Genomic DNA, 12084 nt, shown 5'->3' on the forward strand with positions numbered 1-12084 from the left:
AAAGGGTCATTTAGGATAAAACCCATGTCAATAACCTGTTGCTAAGTTAACAAAGCTCCCCAGTACTTCCTGGTTTACAACAACTATCTTTTTTTTTTTTTTTAAATCTCTCCCACCTGTGAATTGCCTGCGCTCGTCTGGGCATCTGTTCTTCTGGCCTCTCCTGCGTTCCAGTCGGCAGAATGGTCGCAGGAGATGGGAGCCCTCCCTTCGCAGGCAGGCGAGTGGTCTCTCCTCTCCGTGTGGTCTCTGCACGTGGTCTCACCACCTTGGTAGCTGGACTTCCTATGCAATAGCTCAGGGCTCTTGGGAGTACAAGAAAGAGACTCTGCCTAGGTTTCCTGAGGGTTGGTCCTGGTTGCTGGCACAGCCTCACTTCGGTTGCATTCTATTGGGTTAGAGTAGCAAGTCCAACCCAGATTAAGTGTGGGAGGAGTTGATACAAGGATGTAAAGACCCAAGGTAGGGAGATAAGCCACCACCCACCAACTGCACAAAGGAAAAGACCGTATCTTCATCTGGGCAGGGCATCACAGTTGCCTTTGTGAGAGGGACGCAACCCTGTGTTCCTTGATTCAATTCAGTAACATGAGAGGATTCTTGAGATGTCCCTTTGTGTTTTCAAATAAAGGGAAACTACCTTTTTGCTACAACGCTTGAGTGCCATGCTTCCCAACAAATCTTCTCCATCAGGGCCTCTAAACCTGAGGGCTTCGGATTCCTACAAACTTCGGATGAGTTATGAGGAGTCATGAATTGCCTAAAACTATGTCTAAAATATTGCACATGTGCGTGTGTGTGTGTGCTCCCTGGGAGGGCATTCCTAGCTTTCTGTAGACTATCATCTAAGGCGAATTCAAATAAGCATGACAACTAAGAGTGCTTACAACTCAGGAGAGCTGCCCTGAGTTCCACCTCCTGACATACTTCTAAAGTATCTCAGAAGTAGAGATGGGGGGAAAGCAATGGATCTTTTATGTATTTGTTTCCAAGGTAAAACAAAAACCAGTCACTAGCTGGTACCTGAGGTCTTCATCTGAGTCTGCTTGAGGAAAAACTAGGGATGGATGATATGCTTCTGCCTCCAAGAATTATTGTGAGGACTAGTTTCCCTCCATTGGGGGTTAAAGGCATTGGAAATGCCGAACAATTTTAGCTCTTATTTTCCCTCGTTCTTTGACCTGTCCCTGGTGAGCAGTTAAGAATGTAACGTCACAGGACTTCTTCCCTCAAGCACTTTCTTTTCTCCTTTCCTCTTTACCCTGTGTATCTTCTGAATTATTTTATTTTTGGCCGCACTGCACCGGCACTCAGAACTTGCCCGACCAGATATCGAACCCGTGCCCCCTGCAGTGGAAGCGCGGAGTCTTAACCACTGGACCACCGGGGAAATCCATATCTTCTTAACTTTGTTGAGAGGCAGCAGCAAAGGATACAACTGAGTCTCCTTGAGCCAACCAAGTATGCACTAAAATGCCTGGTGTGAACTGAACTGGCGACACAGCCTTGAACCTGAGCGAGTGAGGTACCTCTGCTCACTTTATCCACCAGGAATGTAGGAAGCAGAACCTGTCTGGGGTCAGAGGAAGAAAGAATGGGAAAGGCTAGGGTACCATAGGCAAATAAACTGGATTGGAGGATAGGCAGAACCTGGAGTGAACATTTTCATTTCAAATGTTTAAGGTGACCTCTGTTATGCCTAACAAAATAGACTTACCTTTCCTCACTGAAACCTTCATCCGAAACATTTCTAGCACCCCAGAACCCTTTGTAAAAAACACACGCCCTGCCATTCTTCAAGAGAATCCAGCCAACCATGTCAGCTCAGATAACCCTCAAGATAAATGCTTTAAGCCATCTTCCTACCCCTTCCTTTTCTCTATAGCATTTATCAGCATGGAGAATGAGACAGTTTCTCACCACCAGAATGCAAGTTCTCCCAGTGCCCACGGGTACACCCTGCACAAAGGAAAACAGATGTGAGCAAGTATGTTGTCAGAACTTGCAACACCACGCTTTCACCATGTGCACGGCAGGTGAGGGCTCTGTGCCTCCTTGCCTCACTTGCAAAATGGGGAGAATTGCACCTAATCTCACAGGCTCGATCAGGCTCAAATTCGGTACAAAATGGCACTGATGAAACACCTGGCACAAGAAATGCCCATTACAGGTCGTCTGTACCCATCCATTTATGTCTCATCCACAAAGTGTGATGGGAAGGGCCACAGCAATTAGCGCTGCAGCAGCGAGCAAGGCTGACCTGCTTCACAACCTGTGACTTAGTTTCTTCCCTGTAAGGGCAAGATAGTGATGCCCTAGGACTGCAGCTATAGCTGCATTTGTAAAGCACACTGCCTGCAAATCATCCCTGTATCCCCCCGCCCACCGCCCCAAGCTTAAGAACTGCTGGTGCCAGGACCTGCAGTGGACCCTGTACGCAGTTTATAGCAAAATATCACATTGAAATGATAGCTGCTAAGTTTCATTAACAGCTGAGGTCACAATGCACATTTTATTTTGATTAGTTCCTGTGACTCCTTCAAATTATTTTTACCCCAGCAACACTACTTCCCAAGGTGTAGATGTGTGATGATTGGTGAGTTCAGTGTTGAGAGGGAGTTTAAAGACTCTTGGTGAAATACAGACAAGAAAAAAGACAATCCAAAAGCCTCTTTAGTCAGATCTCAAGATTCAACAAGAAAACCGAAATTACCTGGATGTTCTCCTCTGATTTAGAAAGTGATATACTAAAATGGAAAATATTTAGAGTGTTACGATTCACCATTCCTTTGTAGGAACTAGGATCACTTGAAATGTACAGTAGGCTCATTCTGTGAGGTTTTTTTCCCCTAGCAAAGACAACCTGGGACGCCCAAATGTTCATCTGAGGGCTTCTCCTTCAAGGCATTCAAGTCTACTATTACAGGAGAATGAGAAATATACAGTGACTATATATTTAGTGTCATCATTAAAATGTTGCTAATTCTATTAAATACTTAACAGAGATCTCAAAAATTGGCTTCTGTGACAGAGGCGCTAGCAGAGTGAAAAAGTAGGATTCCAGATTTTATTTATTTATTTCTTTTAAGATTGAAAAAACACACCCGGGATAAAATTTCTTAGATCAATAAAAAGCTTCGAGAAACGGAGCGAGTTGTTCCGGGACCCACTGAAAACTGGTGAACTTGAACTTGGAAATGGGGTTTTGACAACGCAACTGTGGGAAACAAGTGTCTGAACCAATCTTCAAACACCACCTCACATTTTTCTCCCCCCAAGTGTTCGAGTGGCAGACAAAATAAATTACCATAAATTATACGCCAAGGCAACTCCAAAACAACATGACACGACATGAGGCTGAGGATTTCCTTAGCTCCTCCAGGAAGTGTGTAACACTGTGCTTCTGGCCTGCAGGCTGGGTCGGGGGGGGCCCGTCAGACGTCGGGGTAGTTGCAGTAATACACCGCGGAGCTGGCGTCGGACACCACCGAGGAGATGGCCCCGTGGCTGTCCGCCAGATTCACGCCGGAGTCGTGTCCCTGGTAGGGGAGCCCCATCTCGGGCTTGCACACAAAGTGCAGGTACTGTTCGAATTCCGTGCGGTCCACCTCCCCGAGGAGCTCGGCCGGCTGGCCGGGGTCCGCGCCGTCCCGGCAGGGCAGCGCCTCGGGCGGCGGCGACGGCTGCCCCGGGCCCGGCGGGGGCGGCTGCGGCGGCATCTGGAAGCCGCGCCCGCCGCCCGCCGCCGCCGCCGCCGCCGGCGAGCCCATCGCGCCGTAGTACATGTGCAGGGCGCTGGGGGGCGCCAGGAGGCCCGGCATCGCGGGGCCCGCGGGCTCCGGGCCGAGCCGGGCGTGCAGGGGCCCGGCGGCGGGCGGCTCCGGGGGCCCCGCATAGTCCGCGGCCTGCGCGTAGCTGTAGGGCCCGGCGGCCGGACAGTCCCCGGGCAGCGGCGCGGCGAAGAAGGCGGGGTCGGGCTCCACGCCGTCCAGCGGGGACGTGTCGGGCGTGGGCAGCGGGTAGCCGTCGAGCGGGGGCGCGCCCAGAGCCTGGCAGTCGCGGTAGTGGCCGCCCATGTGCGGGGGCAGCAGCGGCGGGCCCGCGGGGAAGCCCTGCTCGGGGAAGGGCAGGCCCAGGCCGTCCATGGCCACGCGGCCGCCCTCGGGGCCCAGCGCGGCCGCCGGCGGCTCGGCGAGGCCGTGCAGGAAGCCGCCCTCCACCCGCTTCAGCCGCTTCACCTGCTTGCGCCGCCGCGGCCGGTACTTGTAGTTCGGGTGGTCCTGCATGTGCTGCACGCGCAGCCGCTCGGCCTCCTCCACGAAGGGCCGCTTCTCCGCCAGCGTCAGCGCCTTCCACGACTTGCCTGCGGGAGCGCGGGAGGTGGAGAGGCGCGCGGGCTTAGGGTCGGAGCCCCGCCCCCGGGCCCCAGCCGGTCCCACCGCCCCCGCCTCCGACCTCGGATTGTGCAGCCCGGGGAGGGAGGGGAAGGGGTCCAGGTGAAGGCGGACGCTGGGCCTGCGGAGGCCGAGCACTCGGGGAAGACGCGAGGCCTCGGGTGCCTTCCCGTCGCCTCCTGGGAGCGGCTTCCCGCTCACCCGCTCGCGGCCGTCCGAGGAACCGAGAGCGTCCCCACCCGGGCGAGGAGCCGGGGGGACGGGCGCGACCAAGCCAGCTCCGCGGCAGGGTGCCCTCGCCGCCACTCCGACGCGCGGGGAAGCCGCCTCCCGGAGCCGCTGGACCCGCGCCCCGGCCACCCGGGGAAGCCGGGCGCCGAGGCCCAAGGCCGTTCGGAGACTCGGAGAGCGGGAAGCGGGAAGGGACCGAGGACCCCAGGGAAGGACGTGGCGGCCGCGGACCCCCGGCCTCCGCCGGCGCCAGGCCCACAGCCCCTGAGACTCAGGAGGCGGCTGCACGACTCGCCCTCTCTGGGTCCCGGGCTCGGACTCACCCAGCATCTTGCTCAGCTCGGCGTTGTGCAGGTCCGGGTTCTGCTGCGCCAGGCGCTTGCGTTCGTCCTTCGCCCACACCATGAAGGCGTTCATCGGCCGCCGGATGCGAGACTCGCCCTTGGCTCGGCCCGCCGTCCCGGCCGGCGCCCCGCTGCTCGCCGCCGCCTCGCCCTTCATCTTCATGTCCCCGAGGGGACTCAGCGACTCGGCCCAGGGGCAGGGGCCCAGGCCGGCCATCACGGCGGGCAGCGCGCTCCGGGGCTGGCTCTGCTCGTCACTGGCGTACCCCGCATCCGGGCTGCTCATGGCGCTCCAGCCCTGCCCCGCGCCCCGCGCCCCTCCGCCGGACACGCCGCCTCCCCCGACCGGGGGGAGGGAGGGGGTGGGGAGCGAGAGAGGGAGATGCCCCGCGGGCCGCTCGCGCCCCCCGGCCCGACCCCGCCGCCGGCGTCCCTGGCAGATCGCAGCCCCGGCGCAGCCGGCGTCCCCTCCGGCCCAGTGACACTGCGGGCGCCCCTAGGCCGCGGGGCCTTTTCTGCACAGACGTGGCCAATGGAGCGACGGGGGCGGGCCGGGCCGGCGTCGCTAGGCCCACGCCCAGCTCGCCGCCCAAGTCCCAAGTCCCAGCTCAACCCCACGCCCGCCCTTTCCCCTCCCCCAACCCCGACCCCGCGCCCAGGGCTACACCTGCCCCCGGGAGAACTGGCTGGAGCCGGGCTTAGGCGCCACGTCCTCCCCGACCCGGGAAGGGGGACTAAGGAAAAACTTTCCGGGGTGCTGATGGCACTGCTGCGCTGAAGCTCTTGGCCCGGGCAGTTCGGATCAACACGCGAAGCATCCACTAAACCGGGAGCTGAGGGTGTCTCAGCGGCGGGTGGCCTAGCCCTCCTCCGAGAGCCCTACGGACGTCTTCAAACTGAACAATACTTTCTCTTCCCAAGGACTCAACGGGCTTGTTGTCCTGTATTCAAAATGCTATGTCCGAGGTAAATGCTACTTTCTAAGACAAGATTACAAACGTCATTGCGAAGAAATGAAAACCTTTATCCAAAAAGGCGAACCAACCCTTGAAAATTTGTACGTGAAATGTACAGTAAACTTAACAAAGTTTTCTCATATGTGTTCAGTAAAAGAGGCAAGGCTTAGTTTTGATTTCTAAAATGTGGTAAAGACAGCAGTGATATTTATCTAAATGCCTGCCGATTAGAGGAAAGAAAGCAACTCCTGAGGAGCAAAATAACCGTAGCTCGGAGGGTCAGCTTGAGGTGGTGACCCTCACAGATGACTGGGGGATTCCTCTATGTTTCTCTAGACTGCAATGGAAATCTGAATGACCGTTAAACTTCTGTGTCAATCTGAGAAACCTTTTGAGTGGGATTTGTAAACAAGCCCTTATATTGCTCTTATATACAGCACACCATCCCTCCAAACGTCAGCAAACTAGTTTATCCTTATAACCCTATGAGGTAGAGGCTATTATATCTTACAGGAGAGGAAACTGAGGCACGGAGAGGTTAAGGACCTTGCCCGAGATCATGGCAAGTGGAATTCATCTCCAGTAGTCTGCCCTCAGACTTGGAGCTCTTAACCTTTAAGCCAAGCTGTTGTATTCGTGTACTTGTTTGTGTATTGCATTGTTTTCTACAGCAACGAACACAGCCATTCCTGCATAATTAGATAACTTTGCCAAGAAACCAATATATCAATCTCTACAACAGACTATGTTTACTGTGAAGGGGTGATGAAAAACTAGGGGTTACAGCCGGGATCTGGGAGGTCAGTGCTGCAGCTTCTAGTGTGGTATTACAGCGACAAGTAATCTATCAAGTCCGCTTGTTAGTGGCATTCATAAAAACAAAGAAACAGAAACTTTGAAAACACTTGGCCTTCGGTTTCTCTGACTTTGCTATTTCTCCAAAGAACTTCTGCACACTTGTTTTAAGCCAGCTTGAACTCCGTGAGGATCTGTGACGTTGGCTGCCCTCCCTCACCTTCAGCGGCCAGAAAGTGGTTCTAATTCCTGGGCCGCTGAGATTCAGACAAGAATTTAAAAAGTAATCTGCTTAAGGAAATAATAGAGAGGTGTTATTTTTAATTGGTGGTTTTGAAGCAGTTGATAATCTTAAACACATTTAACTGATTATGTACTTTTCCTTTAAGAGTTTATTTTTCTGAAAAAGAAAAATATGGGCTTGAAAATTAAGCAAGACTGCATTACAACTGGTTATCTGATAAGGAAACTATAGAAGTAGAACAAATTTATCACGTAGCGCCTGGCTCCTTGATGTTTTCTTGGTGCTCTTCTCTAACTTTGCTGCAAAGTAATATCTTCTCAGAGATCTCAAAGCAGGACTTTCTATCAGCGCAAATGTTTTTATGAATTAATAGGAGTTTTCTTAGAATAGAGATTGAAAACCAAACAAAAATAATCTCTGCTCGAGAATATATTTTATCTGTCTGGATGAATCTATATGACTAATTCCATAAAAAAATAACATAGGGTACAGGAAATACAATCCACGTGTGAGTCCAAAAAATGTATATGCACGGATTTACCCTTGTACACTTTCTTCGTCCTCGTGTTCCTCCTCGGAACCTCATTGCAGGGAGAGGTGCCACAAGGGTCGAGAAAGTGATGGGGAAAAAAACCGGGGGGGGGGCAGTTTTCCCCATTATTATTTGCACTTGTTCCTGGAGACTAACTACTGATTTTTCTTGGGTAAGATACTGAGAATTCAAGTGAGAGCACAGGATCCATAGGATGGAGCTGGAGCTACAGATTTCAGCGCCCCTCCCCCTACTGCTTATAACACCCTCCCTGGGAGTTATGAAGTAGCAATTTACTTATATTTACAGGAAGGAATTGTGGTGCCTTTCCAAGACTAAGCCCATCTATACCATACCGTTACCTGTATCTAATCTCTTCTGATCCTTCACTTGTCATAGATTTGGGGGGAGCGCGTTGGGGCCGGCGGCGCCGCAGACCGGTCTGCGCAGTGTGTGGACTCTTCTATTTCGGTCCCTTTACTAAACGCGGTGTTGGAAGCCGAGCTCGGGACGTTATCAGAGCCAGCCACAAATGCCACATGAAACGCAGCAAACATCCGGAGTGGCTTCCTGCGAGCCTTGCTTTTCTCATCACGAGAGATTTACGCGGGGGGAGGGGGGCAAACAAGTGCGCGAGGAAGAGCCGTGTACACGCGGCCGGCCGGGCGCGCCCGCAGTGCACGGACCGAGATCACTGGGCTCCTGGCTACTAATGGCACGCCCGGTTCCCAGGCCAGACCCGAGGCTCAAGGGCTGGGCGAGGACGCGACTAGCGCGGCACGAAGCCGTGCCCGTTGCCCCTCGGGGCCCGTGGCCGGCGGGCGCACAAATGAACCCGGGTAGGTGGCGAGCCGCGGCTCGGACCCCTGAGTGACCAGGCACAGGCCGGGGGTTTCCGGCAGGCTTTTGTGTTTCGATGCTCGGGAAGCGGGAGCCGGACGAAGGACACTCCGGCCGCCGGGGAAGGCCGTGGGCACCGGGGCAGATCCGGGTCGGCTCCGGAGAGCTAGTGCGCGGGAGCGGGGAGGGAGCGCGCGCCGCCGACGCCGGGAACGGACAGACAATGGTGTCCCCGGAACAGAGAACAATAATAAGGCCTTTGCGTTTGTAAGTCGCGCGCCCGCGGTGGCCTCCGGGAGCCGAGCGGCAGGCGGCGCGCTGCGGGGCTCCGCACCGCCCAGGTAGGGCCGCGGGCCGGCTCTGCGTACCTCGCGCGTCTCCTCCCCGTCCCCGCGGGTCCGGGATGCGAAGTCCAAAGTCGCAGGCGGGATGGGAGAGGTGGGGAGGAAGGAGGGCCCGAGAGATCGCGGCCGCCGGCTCCGGCCCGGGAGGCCCCCGAGGGTCAGAGCCCCGCGGACGCCGCATCTGGCGCCCGACCCTGCCCCTCGGGGCGGCCGCCTCTCCCGCGGGGCCGAGAGTGTCTTTGGGGACGCTCGCTCGGCACGAGGATGGGAGGCGTGCGTTCTGCTCCCACGCCCTCTCCCACGCCCTCCGCCTGCATCCCGCCCCGGCATCTCGCCCTGGTCCGCGGACCCCCTCGAGAGGCTGCCCCGAACCCCGCCCCGGCAGCCGGCGACTCCTCGACCGTAACCCTGTTCCCGCTCGGCCCCGCCTGGGGTTTGCACAGGCGAAGCAGGAAATGCGCTGTTCCCGGTGCACTTTCCTGCTCAGAAACTAGTCCGCGGGGGTGTTTCTTATATTCTGCACCCGCCTCGCGCCCCAGCTCGGGTCCCGGGGTTGGAGTGTTGGCTCCTTCCCTTTATTCCCCGACGTAGGGAACCTCAGACTTCTGGGGGGAGAGGGCGTTGGGGGTGAAGGCAAGGCAGCCCAGCTCGTCCCCAGGACAGATTACAGCCACACACTGGCTTGCTCGTCCCCTCCATCTCGGCCTCTCAACTCTAAAGGGAATTTCAAGAGCGGCTTCTGCGCACCCACTTCTTCCGCCCTTCCCACCTTCCTCGCACCCAGAAGAGGCCAGGGCTTTCCTTGTAGAGTTGTGTCGTCAGCTAAGCAGACAGTCTTATCAGCAGCATGTCCATTGTGAGCAGAACACTTGCGGTTCACCCCCACCCCCCACAGAGGGGAGCAGACACGGCCCCTGCGTGGGAGGAATGCACCGCGCGGTCCCATGAGCCTTCCTCTCTGGTTCACGTCCAGGCGAGGGTTCTAGGCCCTCTGTACCTCAATCATTTGTTCCTGGCAAGTAAAGGTGATCCTGACATCAGTAGGCCAAGCGCTTTGAGATATTTTTTTCTAGTAGAAGTACTGTAATAGGTGGCCTTTCTACCCTGGAAACTCTGGCTTGCCAAGTTTCTCTTGTCAGCAGGGCTGGATTTTGCCAGGTGGTTGGTTAGGGCAAGGTGTGCATTCTGTGATCATGGAAATGATCAAAGTGAATAGGTCATAGGACAGGCCACTCCTGACACCCTCATTATCCACCTTTCTGTGCAACTTGAACCACAAGCATATCAGATTTTGAAATGGTACCCGAGTTGGCTTCCAAGGTTTCTAAACAGGAGAGAACATATTAGGAATCCTTGCTGGATTCCGCTGCAGTCAATGTTTGGTTGACCTCTGTTACCTGAATGTTCTTCTATGCCCGTTTCTTAACCTTGCCAACAACTTTGTCAACACTCTTTAACAGCTTCTTTATTTTATTTTATTTTATTTATTTATTTATTTATTTTATTGGAATATAGTTGATATACATGTTGTGTTAGTTTCTGCTGTACAGCAAACTGAATCAGATATACATATACATATATACACTCTTTTTTAGATTCTTTTCCCATATAGGTCATTATAGAGTACTGAGTAGAGTTACCTGTGCTATACAGTAGGTCCTCGTTGATTATCTCTTCTATATACAGTAGTGTGTATATGTCATTCCCAATCTCCCGATTTATCCTTCCCCACCCCTTAACAGCCTCTTTATTTCCTCGAGCACACACAGTCCATTGGCATGTAATAAATGCTCAGGGATACTGTAACGGTTGTCTTTGATCCGGTCATGGGGTCATCTTCTTTGGAGGCAAGGCGCTAAGAATTATCTCCATAAACCTCAGTAAAGACTGTTCTCATCTAAGACACATCTGTGTAGACATGCGGTCATCAGACTTCAGAGCTACCCTATTCTCTCTCATCCTCTCCTTCCCCAGAGGTTCAGTGTCCAGGCACTAAGCACCTGAAATTTCTCCTCTTCTGAGGTTTAACTCAAGTCCTCTGGCTTTTCTGAACCCACTCAGCATGGAAGTCCACGCCAAAAATGTACATGGAATTTTTTTCTTGTGGCTATATGCATAAATAAATTTCTATCTTTGGGGGACTTTTCAAAAACCAAACCTTTAGTATTAATTTATTTGTAATCATAGATTACAGTTTACAAAGCAGTTTCATGTACGTTAACTCGTCAGAGCTTCACAACATCCCTGGTGGTAGGCAGGGCAGCTTTTGTTATTATCCCCATTTTTCAGAAGAGGAGATTGAAACTGAGAAAGAATAGGTCACCTGCTTGAGGTCACATGACCAGGATGCTTGCACCACCTGTTTGCCCTTGCTGTTAACACTGGTGGGCCTTGTTTTGAATTTCTTTCCATGCCATGTCTGTAACCAGTGAAGGACCTGAAGGGGTTTGTAGGAACCCAATAAAGCCAGCAGGTAGGTAGCGATGGATTAAGGACTCTTGGCACAGAAACTTCCAGTGTGGTTCCTAACCAGGTCACAGCTTAATTTTTTTTAGCAGCAGACACAGGGCTGTAACAAGAAAGCACTTTCATTTAGAAGATCTATAATTAGGTATTGTTATTAGATCACATAATCTAAGCTGTAGATGACATCTCATTTAATTTGAGTATTATTTTTTACAAATTCTAATTTAGCTGAAAAAATGAAAACAGTTCAAAGTTATATGGGGATAAAGTTCAGATATAAGGAAGTTTAGGTCTCTGAAGCTCTGCCCCTGTGCTTCATTCAGACTGAAAGAGATGTAGTTAATTATACCAAGTTGTGTGGTCTTGTCACATGTTTAAGATCTATGCTGTTGGTCTCCTCTAGATGTACCGCTGACCAAGTCTTTGGGTGCATAAAAACATACACGTAGCAGCTAGGTAAAGTAAATTCCTCCATTCATACTGTTGTTTGGGAGAGAAATGGATGGCAAATATTATCAATTCTATTTTATGAAGTGGAAAATTGAGACACAGAGCAATTGGGTACTTTGATTAATGTTTTCCAATCAGTATAAGAGACAAGAGAATCATCTATTCATTTACCCAACAAATAATTCCTCAGCACCTGTAAGTCTGCGGCTCAGTACAGCATGGTATATTGGTTATGAGCACAGATTTGGGAGTCAAATTGCTGGGTATCGAATCATAGTTCTGCAGCTTACCAGCTATGCATCCTTGGACATATGCTGCACCTCTCTGTATCTCCTCTGTAAAGTGAAGGGTAATTATAGCAGTGACCTCAGAGAGTTTTATGTGGATGAAACGAGTTAATTGCTCATTAACTGCTTAGAATAGGACCTGGCACATAGCAAGCATTACCCAAGTATTTAATAATAAAATAAAATTTAGATTAACGCATG

The 12084-nt window shown here is 52.7% G+C and overlaps 2 protein-coding genes across 2 annotated transcripts in view; both read right to left on the reverse strand.

The window, feature by feature from the left end:
• LOC309615309 (oxygen-regulated protein 1-like) overlaps positions 1–2956 on the reverse strand; it is a 168553-nt gene extending 165597 nt beyond the window's left edge. The window contains exon 1 of the mRNA XM_082364740.1: positions 117–2956. The gene's annotated coding sequence lies outside the window, so the exon portion shown is untranslated. The remainder of the gene's footprint in view (positions 1–116) is intronic.
• Positions 2957–3053: 97 nt separating this feature from the next.
• Positions 3054–8332, reverse strand: SOX17 (SRY-box transcription factor 17). The gene is made up of 2 exons (XM_082364761.1): positions 4949–8332; positions 3054–4363 (listed from the first exon to the last, which is right to left on the reverse strand). Exons 1-2 carry the CDS (start codon positions 5253–5255, stop codon positions 3435–3437), a joined length of 1236 nt encoding a protein of 411 aa, XP_082220887.1. The 5' UTR covers positions 5256–8332; the 3' UTR covers positions 3054–3434.
• Positions 8333–12084: the final 3752 nt, after the last annotated feature.

The sequence above is a fragment of the Balaenoptera borealis genome (genome assembly GCF_965194805.1).
Source record: "Balaenoptera borealis genome assembly, chromosome: 17".
NCBI lineage: Eukaryota > Metazoa > Chordata > Mammalia > Artiodactyla > Balaenopteridae > Balaenoptera > Balaenoptera borealis.